Source organism: Sus scrofa, chromosome 5 (genome assembly GCF_054392235.1).
Source record: "Sus scrofa isolate SSC_HxYL_T2T_F1_AM1 chromosome 5, Sscrofa_HxYL_maternal_Yorkshire_Landrace_v2.0, whole genome shotgun sequence".
In the NCBI taxonomy this organism is placed as follows: Eukaryota; Metazoa; Chordata; class Mammalia; order Artiodactyla; family Suidae; genus Sus; species Sus scrofa.
Genome location: NC_139387.1, coordinates 50,944,801 through 50,965,016, shown reverse-complemented (window position 1 = coordinate 50,965,016; position 20,216 = coordinate 50,944,801). Strand labels below are relative to the sequence as shown.

The following is a 20,216-nucleotide window of genomic DNA, read 5'->3' as shown; positions in this document are numbered from 1 at the left end:
CCGGAAGTTAAATTCCACAGCCACCACCATTTCCACTCTGATTATTGCCCCTACTACCATTGTCAGCAACATCATCACCATGCCTAGACTTTACATTAATAAAAATACCAGCTGCAAAAGTAACCCGTTGTCTTTAGGGTCACTAACTGTACTTTCAGCTTTTTCCAGGGCAACAACCATTGACAGTTATGCCTGGGAGGTCTCCTGAATAGCAAGGCTTACCATCACTTTTTGACTGATAAGGGATAAAATTCATCCCTCCAAACCTTGCAGACCCTAACTATTCTGCCTTAGGAAGTGGAGACAACAGCAAACGAATGCTAAAAAGGAAAGGGTTTCTTAAAATTAGAAAGTCTTCTGATCAAAGGTACATGTTCTACTCACTTGAGGAGATTCCCAAGGTTGAAAAGAGCCCGGTTATGCTGTGGATTTAGCTGGAGGGCCCTCTGATAGTACAGCTTTGCCTCTGCCGTGTCTCTGGTCAGTGTTCCAAGGTTGTTCAGGGCACTTGCATGGCGTGGATACAACCTGAAAAATTAGATATATTAAGCCATGATTAGTCAAAAACTTCTAAGTTGATCACCCTGTGCGTGTTCTTCACCTCTCCCCTCCCCCAGGTATGCCACAACTGCACCTGAGCAGGGGGCCCCGTGGGGCTCCTGGGTGTGAGAATTAACCTATGTCTTTTCTATCAAAGGAAGTCTTGGTTACTCCATTTTGTTCCTGCTTCGTCTGAGACACCCTTGTCTAACCCCCCACCCCACCCCCTCGCTTCCCTCTTCGCCCAGTAACAATTTGTTTCAAATTAGCCAATGGAGAAGAATGTGCACCCTGACCTGACCAATGGGAAGGGGCCAGATATACCACCTGTGTTAGGGATAAACGGGGGGCGGGGGGGGGTCTTCCCTCTTTTGCACGTGCTTTTTGAGTACTCTTGTCCTTCTGCAGATGTTAAGGGCCTTGTCGAGATCTCCCCACATTCATGTGTCTTACTTTCCGACACTGACGGTATGAGCCAGAATCACTTTTCCCCAACATGGCCACAAAAGCCTTTCTGTGTCCCCCATTTCTTGTTTTTAGGAAATGGGCCTCATTCATTCTCCATGATCTTCCCTGCATTCCAGTGGGCAGGTGCAGATAGCTGCTCATCAGGGAAAAGAAGGGGATGCAAAGTCAAGGGAGGAACAGTCAAGAAACAAGAGTACAGCCCTGGGCCAGGACCCTGGTTCCCTCTCAAGGGATACACATAATGATGTAGGCATCTTATGTATTCCTTATGCTCTCAGGAATGAATACTTTAAAACTGAACAGCCTGAGCCCTTCCTTGTGCTTCTCACTCATTTGACTGCATTCTAACCAACCACCTGAAAGCTAAAGACTTGGCACCCTGACCACCATTGCCTGTGGTTTCAATTACTGGCACATGATGTTTCTCAGCAACTTTCCTAGTTTGTTCTAAGCTCTGATCAATATGCCATTTTTGCAAGGACTGTTGTTCTAGGTGAGAATTCAGAAGACCATCATCATGATCATGCAGAAATCTGACGCCAGCTTTGATGACCAAGACTCCCTCAAAGAAAGAAGAAAATGGAGTTCCTGTCGCGGCTCGGTGGTTAACGAATCCGACTAGGAACCATGAGGTTTTGGGTTCAATCCCTGGCCTTGCTCAGTGGGTTAAGGATCTGGCGTTGCTGTGAGCTGTGGTGTAGGTTGCAGACACGGCTCGGATCCCGTGTTGCTGTGGCTCTGATGTAGGCCGCAGCTACAGCTCTGATTGGACCCCTAGCCTGGGAACCTCCATATGCCACGGGAGCGGCCCCAGAAATGGCAAAAAGACCAAAAAAAAAAAAAAAAAAAGAAAAAAAAAAGAAAAGAAAAGAAAGAAAGAAGAAAATGCATGGAATCAATCCTGATTCCTTTCTGAAAGCCTGTTTTTCCCCTTTTTACTATAAAACTCCCCACAAGTCATCCCAAAGGAGGGCACAATGTTTAAGGCATTGACCTGCTGTGGCTTCCTTTGTCTGGCAAAGCAATAAGAGTTATTTTTTTTTCTCCCTCACCCAAAACCATGCATTTCTAACTGGCACCAGTGGACAGAGGCCGAGTTCTGGCAAATGCGACCAAAATGATATCCTGAATTCTTCCTTTATTTTAATGGTATGTCTATGTCAAATCTTAGCAGTCAACTGTTTGTGCAGCTGCAAACATAAAAACCTGGCAGGGAAGCAGATATCTGACACATGGTGGTATAACTAAACAGCCCCTAAAGAGTGCAAAAATAAACAGTATGCAAATCTACCAGGGTTAAATAAATTTTCATCCTTTGGAGCCTCCAACTACTCTCAACCTCCAGTGAAGAAAATCCTCATTGACTCAGGTGCTGAGTTTCTAGCCCAGTGGGACTGATCAGCTGACCCTTTACAGAAGATGCAAGGAGTTCCTTGGATAAGGGAGCTTCGTGAATAGATTGGGATTAGTAAAACATATTGGGATCAGTAAAACTGACATGACTGAGAAAGTAACACAAACATCTCCCCATAAAAATAAACTTTCTCCCCCAAATGGCTTTCCATCTTGACTCTCTTTTTTCCTTTTAATCTCACTCCCCCCCACTGTAACTTGGCACCGCCTGCCCTGATAGAGTCTCAGAATGAAAATCATGACAAACATTTAAAGCTTTAAAAATGCACAGTGAAGTGAAAACAGCAATCCGGAAGGTTCGAAAGCAAATGCAAAGGAGGACTGTGTACACATCAGCAAACCAAATTTATGCTGATTAAGGAAGGAGGAAATCAATTTACTTTCTTAACTGTGAGGAAGGCAAATCAGCACCACTGCATAGCTGAGTTCTTTCTGCTACCCTCAGAGGGGACATATTTAGCCATCTAAGAGGTTTGCTCTGTTTCCATCAGCCAGAGGACTTAGAATAAGCCTGCGAAGCTGGCATTCAACTTTGGAAAGCCCAGATAATGCCCAGGTAATAAAAACAGGATCTGTATCTGTCAAGTCTCTTGATAATCAAATGCCATGCTTGTCCCCTTCCGGCCTGTTCTGTACCTTCTAAGATCAATTAAATTGGGGGACAGAAGGGGTTGCTATTAAGAGGCCAAGGAAGACAAGCTGCATAGCACTTTTTTTTTCTTTTTTTAAATCTTTGCCTAATCCAGAGTTCTCTAAATTTATTTGACCATGTAATCCTCCCCCTATTCCCTTATAGCTCAGCTCCGAACATCCCTCAGTCTTTCCAGGAAGACACTGCATAGTGCTCCTGTTGACTGACAAGGGATAGAATCAATTCAGATGAATGCTACATCCTCCCAAGGTTTGGAAGCCCTCATTATTCACAGAGGCTTTGGAAGCTGCTGGGAGACATACATTATGAGAGGAAGCTGGGAAGAAGAAAACATACGCTGATCTTTGCTTCTTTCTGGTCACCTTTAATTAACAAAGACAACCTGAGGGTCCCTGGTACCAGTCCGATAACACCCAGTGTCACAGTTCCTGGAGGATAGCAAACCCCTGGTACTCTTTGAGATGTACCAAGAGACAAGAGGACCTCAGAGTGAGGAGAAAAGGGCTCTCTCACCTGCCCCCTCATTCTCAGGGTGGTCTCCTGGGAAGCTGTGTCTGAGAATTACCTCGGGAATGGTTAGGGAAAGCGCATCATAGCTAGCACTTAAATCCTTCCAATGAAAAACATTTTTGGATGTTGGGCAAATTTCTCTGACTTCCAAAAGACTTAAGGTGTGTGTGTGTGTGGGGGGGGGGTCTCCAGTGAACATGGTGAGAACAGTTATCATTGTTACTCTGATGACAAACAGAAAGCACCCAGGGACTTCTGCCTTCTCAGAAGAGGTGATTTCTTAAAACGTGGAGTTCCCAATATGGCAAAGTGGGTTAAGAACCTGATTGCAGGAGTTCCTGGCATGGCTCAGCAGTGATAAACCTGACTAGTATCCATGAGGACCTGGGTTCGATCCCTGGCCTCGCTCAATGGGTTAAGGATACGGCGTTGCTGCAGCTGTGGCTCGGATTCACCCCTGGCCCAGGGAACTTCCATATGCAGCAGGTGTGGCCATAAAACAAAACACCAAAAAAACCCTAGGTCTTTTCCTTATTTCTGTAGGCTTTGGAGCCCTCAAAATAATCGTCTGAGGTGAAAGCACTAAAAAGGGGAAAGGATAGTCTAAATTCAATAAGAGCTGCTACGATGGGCTCCCTGTCCCACAGTCGCCTGCTTCTCAGCCCACCTTTTCTGACTCATGATCCCACTGCAGGTACTTTCAAAGGTGATGGACAAAAAAAAGGTCTCTCTTTTTTTTTTTTTTTTTTTCAAATCAGACACAGAATACAAGTCCATATTGGATCCTCGAAAATAGAAACAAGAGTGAGAAGGGATGTAAAGAGAAACAAATGTAAGCGCTACGAGGGAAAAGAACTTTAGCATGCCTTGTGCTCCAAGAGGCTTAGGACAGGGCTTCATGGCCAGCTACCCACTGCCAATAGGCTCTGAGGTAACAGAGTCCCAACCAACCCAGGAAGAGGATTGCTGGCATTTACAGGAAAGCAGCTGCTGGTATTTACAGAGATTTACTGAATCTATTACCACTCACATCCTGGAAAACGCAGGATATTGTTTATTCCTGGTAACAGTAAGCGTCTGTTAGCAATATTCTCTCTCTCTGGGTATCTGACTGGGTTCACCTAAACATGAGTGATTGTTGCACTATTTATGAAACCAAGATGAATTTCATATACAGGATTATTCAAAAGGGTCAAGTAAAAAATACCACTTTTAATTTTGATTTTTATGTAGATATAGACATTTTCTAAAACATATACTCTTCTCTGGTTTACTGCATACCTACACAAGGACGAAACGTATTTTATGTGTTTACTTTTAAAATACACTTGTGTTTAAATTAGCTTGGGTCCAATTCAATCCTGAGGTCTCTGGGAGGGGAATTTTCTCTTGGAAAGATGAATAATTCAAGAGACGTCTATGCTGACACATCAGTTGTCAGAATAAATTAAGCGTGTCTTGACTTTGACTTCGACAGGTATGTTTTACAGAAGTTCTGCTAGCGATTATTCCCTTCCCTATCTAAACAATCTCCATAAAAGCTTCTCTGAACTGGAGCTGAGTAGGTATTTCCAGGCTTCTTTCTTTCTTTCTTTCTTAGATCAGTGTGAACAGCTACCGGATTTCCTTTCTCAAACTCTGCATTTCTATTGTCTACAGAGCTCTCTTGCCATTTCCTTATTATCATTTTTATTTTAATAAGTTAAATTTTTAATTGATTATGGAGGAAATGTGTTATATTTTTCTTTCTTTTCTTTTTTTTTTTTTTTTTTTGCTTTTTAGGGCCACACCCAAGGCATATGGAGTTTCCCAGGCTAGGGGTCAAATTGGAGCTATAGCCGCCCACCTATGCCACAGCCACAGCAGCGAGGGATCCAAACCACGTCTGTGACCTACACCACAGCTCAAGGCAACGCCAGATCCTTAACCCACTGAGAAAGGCCAGGGATCAAACCTGCATCCTCATGGATGCTAGTCAGATTCATTTCCGATGAGCCACGACGGGAACTCCAAGTGTTATATTTTCAAATAGTCCTGGGGTATAAGGATGTTTATTCTTTCTCCTTAAAAAAGAAATCTAGGTATATACTGTATAGACATCTATACAATTCTACAAGCTGAAGAGAATTTTTTTTGAAGTATTGGATTTTTTTTCCAACCCTATCTGAGGCATATGGAAGTTCCCCTGGCTAGGGGTCGAATTGGAGCTGCAGCTGCCAGCCTATCCACAGCCACAGCAATGCTGGATCTGAGCTGCATCTGCAACCTACGCTGCAGCTTAAGAAAACACTAAATCCTTAATCCACTGAGAAAGGCCAGGGATCGAACTCACACCTTCACAGACACCATGTCAGGTTCTTAACCTGCTGAGCCAAAATAGGAATTGCTATTATTGGACGATTTACATTCTCCATGAACACACACCCACTGAAGGGTTTTACTTTATATCTGGTGGCCTTTCCTTAAGCAGAATTAACAAAGTAGGTGAAGGACATGATAATTCTCCTCCATTCCCAAGTCATCTTATCTCTGAAGAATGAACATCAACAACGTGGTAACAGGACGTCATCACTGTGAGGGAAGAACTACCTATGTGAAAAGCGGAAGGTGGGAGTGTAGGAGAAAATGTCCTGAGAAAAAGGTAGAAAGAAGAGGCCCCAGCCGTGATGACTAAGCAAAGTCCAGCCAACTGCCCCAACCACCCCTCCCCGACACATCTGCCTCTATAAAGTTGCTTCCGCAATTACAACCCTGCCTGTTCTCACTCCGGTCTGACCAGTCAAGCACGGACCCGGAAGAGGTAGCCCATAAAAGCCTTGTGAAACCCTTCTTCGGGGCTCAGACTCTGGACAGTGATCTCCTCTGAGCCCGCCGGCGTAATAAACCTGAATTCTCCAACTCTCGAGGGCTCGCTTGGTTTCTTGCCGAGTAAAAGAGCTGCTGGAGCTGATACACTGCAGCCACAGGACTGCCCTTGGAGCTGATACACTGCAGCCACAGGGCTTTTGCTAGAGCTGATACACTGCAGCCACAGGGCTTTTGCTAGAGCTGATACACTGCGGGCACGGGACTGCTGGGTAGCTGCCGTAACAGGAGAAAAAGAAAACGGGTCCAAAAAACCTAGGATATATTAATGATACTTTACATTTTAGAGTCTCACTTAACCTTCTAGTTTAACACTGCTCATTTAACCTTCTAATTCTTCAAGTAGAATTATTGGACTACTTTACAGCGTAGGAAAGGGAAGACGGGAGAAATTAAAGAAACAATAAATTGGATTTTTTGGAAAAGAAATATCTCAGAAGCAATTGTGTTCTTAAGTGTTAAAAGTCAGGTGGTTCCTATAAATCTATTTTCCCAAACCATCCATGAGTCATCCAACCATCAGCAAATTAGAGCTTCCATTTAGAATAATTTCCCCTTCTGTCCTTGGGCCAATCCATTCAGCTAGGATCTTAGAGCAACTACTTCTCAGTGACAGAAATGAAATAAAGTCAATATTCAGGAAATATGGCTACTGAGATTCTTACTGATGGGGAAAATTTGTCTCCTTCCATACAAAATACGCATGGTATCTCTGAAAAGCATAGTAGTGTAGGAAGCTATTTGGAACCAATAACATTCAGTAAATGCATAAGGCATTAGTATATGCTCTCTGATCTACTATTCTTTTAAGCTTCAATCTCAACTAAAGATCCATAGACATGAGATGCATGTGACTAAAGTTTAGTTTTATCCATTACTTTTTGTACAATCTGTTCAAAAGTTAAGGACGCCATTCATTTTCCATTGTTTGAATACCTTATAAGGCATTTAATTGTTCAAGTAAGGTCATACCATGTGATCCAGTTTGCAATTTCCTTTCGGAAAATATACACCCTGATTTATTTGTCTGATTTTCATTCCACACATTAATTTATGTGAGGTTAAGTAGGCTACGGTCAGATGTTTATTTTCTATTTCCTGTTAAAGGGGAAAAAAAAAGGTCCAAAAGAAAAACATGACTGGGAAAAAATTCAAAACCTAAATTTCACTGAACTAACTAAAAAAAAAACACCCAAAGCAAATTTCATTTCAGGAGTCTGCAGCATATTTTCCACCATACCAATCCCTGGCATTTCTCAAATGCCTGGTTCTTTTGGGTTATAAAATTTGAGTCATCATGTCATTAAATTGTACCATAGTGACTTGACTATTTACTGGTCTGCTTCATTAATTGTTTGAAATAGCTGTTAACACTCAGCCATTAAGTCTCACCACTTTCTTTTGGTACTGTGCTCCTTCCCATCCATTAAACTGTCTTGGGGAAAAAAAACCTCAAATGCAATTTAGGGAAATGTGACACACTCTTCAGTGAAAGGCCAGCTAAATTATATGACCTCTCAGAATGGATGACCTCCACAGTGATCCAGAAGGACTCCACCCAATTGACCTTCAAGACAATTTAGAGTAAAACCATGCCCTCAGGAAATGACTCATTTTAAGTGGCAGAATTTTCCTAAGTCCTAAGAATTTTCCTCTAGAGGTTGGGACATGTATTGAATTAAATACTTCTGCTCTTTTTATCAGAAAATGGTGAACACAATTTAACCTTTCTCAGGGGCTTGAGGTGATCATGGTGAACTTCGTGTGTGTGGCAGAGGGATGGGGAGTTACTTTGCAGGAGTGGAAAAATAACTTCCTTTGAAGTCAGAAGCCATGGATGACTTTGCTGTGTGATTTTGAACTTAGGTGTGTGCTCTACTTGCTCCCTCTATAAAAGTCCACACCACATAAACTCTGTGTGAATCAATGGGAGGGTGGGTATGAGATGCTCACCATCACACCTGTTTCACTCCACACATTTGATATTCCAGGGTTGGCTGCAGAACCTCTGGGTGGTTTTTTGTACCTGGTTCCCTCCACAGCGCTAACAAGCCCATGCCAGGCTGAGACTTTCAACTCTCCTTTCATATGGATTTTTTTTTTTTAATTTCTCAGAACTTTAATGTTCCAATGAATATAATAAATCTCTAAGAAGAGATGCACTGTGCAATATTTTCTGAATTTATTCGTTCACAGACTCTCATTCTTGCAAAGCATCATTTCTTTTTCTTCTTTCAAAACATTTTTAAAAAGTATATTGATTTATAATGTTCTTTCAATTTCTGATGTACAGCAAAGTAATCCAGTCATATATCTATACATTGTTTTTCTCATTTTATATTCCATCTCATTCTATCACAAGAGACTAGATATAGTTCTTTGTGCTATATAGTAAGGCCTCATTGCTCATCCATCCTACATGTAATCATTTGCATCTACTAATCCTAAACTCCAGGTCCATCCCATTCCCTCCCCATCCCCCTTGCCAACCACAAGTCTGTTCTCTATGTCTGTGAGTCTGTTTTGGTTCTGTAGATGGGTACATGGGTGCCGTATTTTAGGTTCCAGATAAAAGTGATATCATATGGTATTTGCCTTTCTCTTTCTGACTTACTTCACTTAGGATGAGAAACTCTAGTTGCATCCATGTTGCTGCAATGACATTATTTCATTCTTTTTATGGCTCAGTAGGATTCCATTATATATATGTACCACATCTTAATCTATTCTGCTGATGGACCTTTAGATTGTTTCCATGTCTTGGCTACTGTGAACAGTGCTGCTATGAACATACGGTTCATAGGGATTTTTCACCCTCCAAAAAAATCACTCTCCTCACTGCTATGGAAGGCCTTCAACTTGCTTCCATCAGTCAAAATAACATCCATTATTTCCTCATCACTAACCCAGTGAATGCTCATCTTGTATCCATCTGTTTCTCCCACATCATGGGTTCTCAGATGTGAAGGACATGTGGCCCTCTCCATTTTAAGAATGTAGGAATGTTCCTTGTGAGGCACTCACTCCAACAAAGCCTGTCCATCTTTCATCATCTGAAGCAAATGATCCCCACAGACGCCAGAACAATTTTCTCCCAGCCTTTCTGATATGCTCAACACCAAATGGAACTCCAGACATGTGCAATTTTAAGAGCTACATCCAAGGTTATAAGGAGATTCAGAGTTCTATGTGACAGATCGAGATGCTGGTGGAATCCTTATTGTATTAATACTTCATGGCCTGAATAACACTCTGCTTGTTGGATCAACTTAGAAAAAAAGGCAGTGGTGGGCAGGAAAAGTGTGTCCATGTTCCCAGTCAATAAATGCCAACCAAAGAGATCATGAGGGATGGGCAGGGCATGGAGTGGATTCCTGAAGCTCCACCTCAGGAACTGAGGTCACCCCTGGCATATAACAGGCAGCAGCCAGGGGTGTTAAACATGTGTAAGCATATTAGAGGGTGATAAATGCAGTGGGGAGAAATGAGCAATGGGGAGGATATGCTGTGGTTGGAAGGGGGACCAGGAAGGCCTCGTGGACAAGATATGGCATTATGTGAGGAGTCCTGGAGCGAGGGAGGCAGCCATCTAGAGAAGGAGGGAGTTTTCTGGGAAGAAGGAACGTCCAACATAGCATCCCTGTAACAGGAATGTGACTACTGGTGTGTTCCTGGAGCCCCTTGCGGATGGAGTTGAGTGAGCAAGGGGAGGAGTAGGAGGTGAGTCTGGGAGACAAGAGAACCAGAAGGTGCAGGGCAAGGAGACCACTACAGGAGCCGTGATTCTCACCACAAGTGACACAAGCAAGCAGAACATTTTGAGCACAGGACTGCTAGGAATGCACCTTCCCTCTCGCTGCTATGCTGAGAACTGACTGAAGGGGGGGGTCAAAATGAGAAGACCACAGAGCACTACAGTAATCTAGGTGAGATGAAAGCAGTGGAGGAGGAGAGACAAAGTCAGATGTGGGGCATATTAATAATATTCACCAAGTTTATCATGGCCAGGTATTTACAACTGCTATAAATCCTTATGTGAAGTACCTTCTAACATTCCAGCCCTTTGGGGTAGGGAGCACCCCCCACTCCCATTACAGAAAATCTAAAAATAGTCTTGTTAAACCCGTCAAATTTTTTCCCTCCTTTTATAGCCACACCCATAGCATATGGAAATTCTGGGGCCAAGGATTAAATTGAAACTGCAATTGGGGCCTATGCTGCAGCCATGGCAACACCAGCGCATCTGCAACCTTTGTGGCAGCTTGTAGCAATGCCAGATGCTTAACCCACTGAGTGAGGCCAGGGATCAAACCCACATCCTCACGGAGACAACATCAGGTCCTTAACCCGCTGAGCCACATGAGAACTCCAAAACTGTCATATTTACCTATATAAGAAATCATAAATTAAGCAGATGGAGTGGGTGCTGTCTTACACGACCCAGGAACCCCTCAAGTTCAAGGCACTGGACCACTCCCAGCTGAATTCTCCTCTGGGCGTTGCCTTACCCAAGGCTACTCTCTCTGTCTGGGGCCAGTCACTGGTTGATAAGGGAGTGTAAAGCTTCCATCTCTTTCATGACAACTGAGGGGCCAGCCCAGCTCCAGAACTCCCAAAGGGCACCTCCTGGACCATGGGATGCCCTACATCTCAACTTCTCCTTCTGCCCATGCTGCTTCCCCGGCTTCCTTGCCTGGTGTCCCAGAAAGCACTCCTTAAAGAACTTCCTGCTTGCTGATCTCTGCCTGGGATTCTGTTTCCTGGGGAACCACTGCAAGATTTGGAAGTGAAAGGGTAGTTTAAAGCAGAAAAAAAGAATATCATGTTTATATTTTTGAATATACATAAAACTTTCATTTTGAAATACAGTCTGTAAAAATGGCCACAACGTAACTATAATTCTAGTTTTCTAAGTGAAATAATGTTTAATTTCTTGGATTTAACAAAAAAACCTGCTAGACTTAATTAACAGAAAATATACCTTGTGAGAATATAATGTCCTCAACAAAAAAGAACAAAAATAATTCCAATTGTGCTACTGGAGAACATATTTAGACATCTAGAAATGAAAATACCATACCAGTGGAAGAATCCATCTCCACTTGTTAAACTTGGTTAACAAATGGTATTGGAATTTTCATTCTTTCCAGAAATACACGGCAGCTGGCATCTAAGGCCACCTGTAGTCATGAGAGTTATTTTAAATGTTCATTTCAAATAGCCTGGGTAAAGAAGGACTTTTTAAATAATCATTAAACCCTGATTTTAAAAAAATGTTCAAACTCTACTAAGGGATTATAATTATGTTGCTGATATACTCAGGACATCAATGAAAAGTGGGTTAATGAGACATAGTTAGATTTCTCTACACTCTAATGATATGGCTTTCTTCAATAATCATTGTTTTATTATTTCCTTTTTTCCACATATACTTATTCTAGTCTAATGGATCTCTCTGCAGACTTCAGTTATCTACACAGGAGGGAATACAAAAAATGATAGCAGTGGGCATTGTTATCATGACAAATCTCTCTTTTATACATTAAAAAAAAATTCCAATCAGAGAGATTTTAGCTTCTCCTTTCCCATGAGTTAGACAATTAAATAGCAATGGGAGAGTTCTTTTGTACAGGAGCTTTAAAAGCACATTACTTTCCTTTTAGTTATGCCAAGAGAAAAGAGCCTGGTCAGGGACTTCAACCTCCCATGAATAGTTTTCATCCCCTTCAGATTTATTATTTAAAACATCGACAAAAGAGTGGACAAGCCCCCTTTAAGGGTCGCAAGGCTGTGCAAAAATACTTGAACATCCTTAGGGCAGGGTGATGCATCTCCTGCTTGATAGGACTTATGGGAGGTGGGAAATCTTAGGTGATTTTCTATTTCATGCCGAAACCATATCTGTGAAAAGAACAGAGCTAGGTGGTTGACTGAGGATCTCAGCCCTTTTATAAGGATGAAACCCCACACGTGGCCGATATCCAACCTCCTGGAATGCATCAGCAAGTGTGGGTGTGCCGGGGGCTTACTGGAATGAAGGGGCATCTAAGAGTACAAATGTTCAGTGGAACATGGAGTCATTTCCTGCTGACACTGGAAAGACCTTTTTAATCCACCTAAACAAAGGTGACCTCTCCTCTCATTCTCAGGTTCAGGGTCCTTGATGACCAGCAAATGACCAATAATTGAGTCATGCAGGGAATCTAAATATAAGATGGAAACCAGTTGCCATGAAACTCTATGACCTATACTTTTTAAAACAGTCTCTTAATTGTGTCATCAGATTTCCAGATGTTCTCTATTCTGGAAACATATTGGTGGATACGTACAACTTAATAAACCTTTTCTATAAGCCTGGCCCTTCTGCTCCCATAAGTTTAACTGCATACCTGCTAAGATTCAGCTGTATTTATTAACAAATTTATTCCAGTTGTGTATTGCAATGTCACAATACAGAGAAATATTATGATAAAATATAAATGTAAAAAAGAGAATTGTGATTTCTATGAAAACTAAGAAAATACTCTGGAAATATTCAAAAAAGAGAAGTTGCTAAAAAAAAAATTGCTGTTGAATTTAATGTAAGATTAATTGTACAAGACTGGAAGAGAAAAATCAGAAAAAATCTCTTTAAATTTTCATTCCAGTTTAAAATATCAAAACTGATCCCTGTGGAAATGAATTATGAATGTGTTTTTTGCAGATTCTAATCAGTAGACTCTTACTCAAAGAAAAAGACATGGATTGATATTAGGAGAAATGGTGAACAGATGTACATGTGAAATTTCAGGGTACAATGAAACAGGCAAGAGTGTGCATTATTTATGATTCTTCACTTTTCACTGATTTTTTTAGCTAATCAACAAGCCACTGGCCAAGTACATATCCTGTGTCTCCTGCACTTCATTGGGGCAGGGCTGCTATCTGCCTTTTTGGGTTTATTGGCTAAATCATTTCATGGGAGTTTTTGAACAGGAAGGGCTGAATGGCTGGGTGGTCTTTAGACTTTCTACTCCCATCATATGAGATGAACTGGTAGAAACCTTTTTCAGAGTAACTCAATGGTCAGAAAGCTTTGAAGGCATATGGCAGCTCCATCAGTGGTGTTCTGATTTTCCAGCATATAAGTTGAAGTCCCTGACCAGGTTCTTTTCTCTTGGCATAACTGAAAGGAAAAAAAATGTGCTTTTAAAGCTCCTGTACAAAAGAACTCTCCCATTGCTATTTAATAAATAAACGTGAGAGCTAGCTCTTGCAACAAAGGAAAGCCCACACTTGAGTTTGTGGAGGATTTAAAGAAAGGGTTTTGACAATTTTCTTCCATGAACGGGGTCTTAATCTGAATTTATAACCTCAGCTGCAGCATTTGCCAAGGGAGATCTCCATTGTACTACAGAAATATAACAAATGAGGAACATCAAATTGGAGGAGAAGATAATGGGATTTCTACATTGTTTAAACAATAAAATTTAAAACAAGCAGAATATCCACATTATCTATAATTACCAATTTAATCTAGGGTTATTTCTAGAACTGTAAGCCAGCCAAAAAGATATTGGTATGCATACAACCCTAATGGCTAATTTTGTTGCAGGAAAGAGGACTACTTTTAGGGTTCGAGCATGGGCTCTTGTCTAACATTCAGAAGAGACACGTGTTGACAAAGCAAAAGACCTTATTGGGAAGGGGAGCCTTGCAGAGAGCATGAGGGTAAGGGGAGAACTGCTCTGCCACATGGCTCCAAGCCTTAGGTTTTATGGGAATGGGGTTAGTTGCTGGGTTGTCTCTTGCCAATCATCTTGCTTGGCCCACATCTGGTCTGACTCAGGGTCCTTTCTGGTGACGCTGCATCTCTTAGCCTAGATGGACTCTAGCACCAAGGATCCTGGGAGGATGGTCCTCTCCTCTCTCCAACTGGTCCCTCCCTAATTCTTCTAGTTAGTTTTAAAAGACTTATTAGGGGCTGGAATCTCCTCCCTTTTTTCTGCCTCTCCTAAAAGTTGGTTTTCAGGGCAGCACCCTGTTCCTTATTGGGGGCCTCCTGTTGTGAGACAATTCATGCAAGCAGTTATGGTCATGCCAGGTCAAGGTAAGCAGGTTCAGTCAATGGTTCCCTAACAATTTCACCATTACCTTTGGGATCTATACAGTCATCACACAGGGTAAATAACTGATTTCAGATAATACCGCCTTTAAGCCTGCACTTCCCTAATCATTCTCTTTGTTGCTGTACACAAATACAAAAAGCATCAGATACATGGAAGGTGAAGTAGGCTGGACCAGTTGGGAGGGGGAGAAACCCCTGTGTCAGCAACCTCCACAAGAGAAAGTAGTAAAAAAATAAAGGCAGTCTTCCAGTCACCTAGCATAAACAACCATCAAAATGATGAATAGTCCTAGTATTTTCCTTTCCTAACACAGTGACATTTACTTAAATTTTAAAAAGAACAACAACAACAAAAACAAACAAACAAAAAAAACCCACACCCACTGAAAATTCACCACAGAGGTATCCACACAAAAATAATGACACAAATTAGAAGTCTTTATCCTGGTCTGAGAGGATAAAATATTTCACTAATTACTATGCAGTATATTTTTGGCTCTAATTGTTTTTACCTCATTTCTCAGGGGACATGTTTCTTCCAGAAGCACAGTTGCTGAAGCAAACATTTATTTTTTTCTGTTTCATCGAAAAGAAGCAGAAGTCCCAACGAGCTACGGTAATTCTGTAAAATCAGCTGCCAGAGAATTTTGCTTAATTTATACCTTTGCCCCAAGCTGTGCCTTAGGGTCTGCCTTATTTTTCTGTTTGAACTCAACAGAAAAGAATCTGTTAGAATGAAACAAATTTAAAAAGATACTGATAAACTTCCCACCAACCAGTATTTTTCAGGCAAACTTACTGCTCTTTCCTTCCCTTTAAGAATGTAACCTAAAATCATAAAACACTAATTATTAAAGCCAAAACACACTTTGGGTGAATGCCCCTAGAAGGAACAAATCCCTTTTTAAAAATGACATTTCCTCATTTCAAAAATAATACATGTTCATTGTGGAACATCTGGGGCACATAAGAGAGTATAAAGAAAAAAAAATTAAACCATAATCTCAGCAATTCGAGATAAGCATTACAAACATTTGGCTAAACTGGCTGGTAGTGAAAAAATATAATTCTTCATTAAATCTATGAAAAATATCTTCTATTTCTTTCTTTCTATCTTTCTCTTTTTCTTTTTCCTTTTAAGGGCTGTTGGGAAACGGCTCGAATCGTCAGTGTCGGAAAATGAGACACATAAACAGGGGAGGAGATCTCGACAAGGCTCTTTACTTTGGCTGAAGGGCGCGGGTGCTCAAAAAGGGTACGCAAAGAAGGAAAGACCCTCCCTATTTATCCCTAAGACAGGTGAGGTACCTGTCCCCTTCCCATTGGTCAGGTCAGGGAGCACATTCTTCCTGATTGGCTACCTTGAAACAAACTGTTGCTGGGAGAAGAGGTAAAGAGGAAGGGGGGGTCACGGGGGGGGGGCGTTTCAGCAGGAAAAGAGAAAGATGGAGTAACAAAAATTTCCTTTGATAGAAAAGACATTATGTTACTTCTCAGAGGGCTGCACTTGAGGCATGTGGAAGTTCCCAGGCTAGGGGTCAAATTGGAGCTGCAGCTGCCAGGCTAGGCCATAGCCACAAGGGATCCCAGCCTTGTCTGCAACCTACAACATAGCTCACGGCAATGCTGGATCCTTAATCCGCTGAGCAAGGCCAGGGATCAAACCTGCATCCTCATAGATACTAGCTGGGTTCAAGACTCACTGAGCCATGACAGAAACCCCCTATCTTCTATTTCTTAATAAAAGCCTTATTTCTTCAATAAAAACTTTGTTACAATTTTTCCTCTAATTTCTTGAAATCTTTGGAAAAGGGAACTTGATGTTTAAAATGTTTGCCAAGGAGTTCGCGTCATGGCTCAGTGGTTAGCAAACCTGACTAGCATCCATGAGGATGAGGGTTTGATCCCTGGACTTGCTTGCAGGTTAAGCAGGTTAAGCACCGCTTATTGCCATAAGCGGTGGTGTAGGTCACAGATGAGGCTTGGATCCAGTGTTGCTGTTGCTGTAGCATAGGCCAGCAGCTCCAATTTGACCCCTAGCGTGGGAACCTCCATATGCCACTGGTGTGGCCTTAAAAAGATTTAAAAAAAAAAGAATAAAATAAAGTAAAATTTTGCCATATTCAATATTAAACAGGTCCTAAATCCAAAAGATTGTGCTTAAGGAACAATATAGAACACTGTTCAAAAGGATAATTTAAAAATAGGTTACTTTAAGAATGACAATTTCAAACTCAGTTTTGAAACCATCCAAGTAGGGCACTTCAGTGAAAGGTATGATTGGTTTGGTATACGTATTTCAAAGCACGTCCCAAAGTGGAACAGTATCAGAAAATTTAATCAAATGTGGGCCACTCTGCAGAGGCATGGAAATTTCTTCAGAAAACTTCTGGGAGGCTCACGTTATTCAATAAAAGAGAGTATTTGCCCACCTTGGGAGATTCTGAGGCTGTTCAGTTATCATGCCTCCATATGTGCCAGGTTAATACATTTATTATCCAGGATCTTTCAGGGATCATCCTGAAAGTCACAGTTACAATTTAAAAGAGTACCTAAAAGCATTATAGACGGCTGCTGGTAATTCCCACCTTAAATTTGAATTCCCCCTAAAAGTCAGATCTGAAGCCATATTTGGTATATTCCCTTCCAGTGGATGAGTACAAAAAGAGTGTCAGGGCTCTTATAATATTTTAAATATATATTGTGTATATATTTGTGTATGCTAAACCTTATTAACATATCCCCAATGTGGTAATCCAGTGTCTTCTCATTTTCTTTCTATTTAATACAATTATCAGAGCATTTTATTTCTATACTCCAATGCCAATATATAAATCCTTTTAGATAGTGGGAAGCCTAGACTGGGAAGAATTCACCAGAGTACCTACCCTGGGAACTTACAAGTATATTTTTGACAACCATCTCCTATTGGCCTGTATGTATGTACTGGGCTCTGTCACTTCATTGCACAATGTCTATCAAGGGAAGAGAACATCGAGAGTTAGAAGCAAAGGAGATGTAACCGACTTGAACACTGAGCCAAAAGGCTTTAAGATCTATACCACCTCCAAGGAGAGGTTCACTGTCAGGAGAAACACAACCTGCAAATACTGGGGAGGGTCAAGTGAAATAAACAAACAAAGGCGTAAAAAGCCCAACCGCCAAGACCCATCTGCTGCTTACTTGAGAGCCGTTCTGTAGTGGTAGATGGCTTCCTTGTTCCGACCCTGGTCCTTCAGGAAATTGGCGTAGTTGTAGTGAACCTTGGCATTGTGGGGCAGAGTTTGAACACCAGACCTAAAAATTAATACATTATAAGCAATGAGTCACAGAGAGTACTGTTTGGGAATGTTGTCAGTTTCTTCCAAGTTTTACTCACAGTTTCATGAACTTGCATTTGAAATGCCCATTGCATCCATCTAAGCCAAGTCTCCCAAAAGTTGTGGATGAGCTGAGTTACTAAACATGCTTCTGTGACAAACAATGGAGGCAAAAAAAAAAAAAAAAAAAAAAAAAAAACGGAGGCAACACACAGGCAACACAAACAATGGAGGCAACAACAAAAAACACAGCTGTCACGCACAACTAAACAAACATGCTAACTGCACATGAAACAGAGGTGGCAGGATTCTTCAGGGAACAGCCTTGCATGGTCAGGTTAACTCAGTTTTTTCCTTCCTTCCTTCACTTATAGCCTTCCACTTTTTTTTTGGCCATACCTACAGCAAGCAGAAGTTCTAGGGCCAGAAAGTTTGTGCCACAGCAACCCAAGCCTCAGAAACAATGCCAGATCCTTAACCCACTAAGCCACCAGGGAACTTCTAGCCTTCCTTTTTTTTAAAGACATTTCTTTGAGTCTTTATTTAATTATTTATTTTGGTCTTTTTAGGGCTGCAAACACAGCATATGGAAGTTCCCAGGCTAGGAATCAAGTTGGAGCTGCAGCTGCTGGCCTACACCACAGCCACGCAACGCCAAATCCTTAACTCATTGAGCGAGCCCAGCGATCGAACATGCAACCTCATGGTTCCTGGTCAGATTCATTTCCACAGTGCCACGACAGAAACTCCAACACTGAAGCTTTGAGGATGATAGAAGGAAGACAGACAGATGCCTGTCCTTTGTAACTGCCTTACAAACTCACCCTGCACAACTCAGGCAACTGATGCAGAGATAGGGCGCGGACCCGAGTAGTTTGCTTCCAGAGTCCCTGTTCCCTCCCCTGCCAGGAGGTGGTGGCAGGGGAATAACAAAGATAGATGGGTTTGGTGGCTTTTTGGAAAGAAAACTCTGGAACTTTGGGAGGGAATGAGAGAGAGGGGAAGGACAAAGGATAATCACCTAGTCTCTGGGCCACTGTACTTGAAACACACTACTTTTTTTAGGTTGACATATTTTCATGTAATATTTAATTTAAAGATAAGATTACTAGAGGAATGCCATATGAAGCTTTCAACCTGTTCGGGAAATATGTCAGGCTATTATAACCTTTGTCGAACTTTTGTTAAAATAACAGTCCCTCGATGTTATAAACCAATAAGAGAACTATTGGTAATTAAAAAAGAAACACATGTGCAAAGGAAAAAAAACAAACAAACTCAGCCCCTTGGGATGAGCAAAGATTGCCCCACTTAAAATCCACTAGCTGGGTGCTTGAGGAACTCGCCATAGGAGAAAACTTACAGGGAGTGTGGGAAGCTGGTGACCAACCCAAGGGCACCATCATCTCAAAGGAGCAGACTCCAACTTACACAGAGCTGCTTCTGCGATGTCAAATGCACACAGCAGGAGCTAGAATGTTTGCTGTGTGGGGAGTGGGGCTGGAAACAGATGGACTGTTCATAAATCTGTATCAAGAGCAGGTAGACTCCAGACCCTCTATCCCAGCATGAATTCAGGTGACTTTTTTCACTATTCTTTCCTCATGCCAGCGAACAGCAGGAGCCTTACGCTCTAGAAAAGCTAAATCAGAGAGATCCTGGACTCAGGAACAACAGGTGCAGAGGTCCAAGATGAAAGTAGGTATTCTGAACAATGGAATCTTTCAACCCTCACTGTACCTGTGTAAAAGCTCTGAATACTGGCAGCCAGGGCTGGACTCCAGGGAGGAGACTAGAGGAGTCTTCTCACTGGAAACTGACTGACCCAAGACAAAAGATTTACCAACACTGTCATTCAGGTGTTCCAGTGAAACCATCTATCTCCTTCAATTACCCTATGGCGAGGCTCACCCGCTGACACATAAAGCTAGAATTTTAATACAACACTTCAAATGGGCATTGTCCACAACACACAGGGGCACAGGAGCGGAACCAAGGTCAGAGCAATAGCTGCGGCTTTAAAAAAAAAAAAAATCCAATTTCTGTAGAAGAAAATGTCTGATTTTTCTGTCCAGAACTAAACAGTGCATGGTGCAGGCAGATTTGAAAGACTACTTTGATTTCAGTATGGATATAGCTGGCATACTTAATGGAATTGATCCTTCCCTCTGCGTGATTAGCTGGGTTTCACCCGAGAAATAGACAGTTCAGCCCGTGGAAACGTGACCTTGTTGAGACCAGGGTATTTTCAGTGATGACAAGAGGAAGTAATGATACCTCTAACAGGCAAGCAGATGTGGGTGGAGTCACTCAAGTCCCTAAGAACACACTGTTTTTGTCG

General features: G+C 41.8%; 1 protein-coding gene across 3 annotated transcripts in view; it reads right to left on the bottom strand.

Moving 5' to 3' along the window:
- TMTC1 (transmembrane O-mannosyltransferase targeting cadherins 1) overlaps positions 1-20,216 on the bottom strand; it is a 303,326-nt gene that overhangs the window by 65,917 nt on the left and 217,193 nt on the right. For all 3 annotated transcript variants that reach the window (XM_021092123.2, XM_021092125.2, XM_021092124.2), the window contains exons 11-12: positions 17,739-17,852; positions 385-528 (exon numbers count right to left, since the gene is read on the bottom strand). In XM_021092123.2, the coding sequence (XP_020947782.1) occupies positions 385-528; positions 17,739-17,852 (258 nt within the window). The remainder of the gene's footprint in view (positions 1-384; positions 529-17,738; positions 17,853-20,216) is intronic.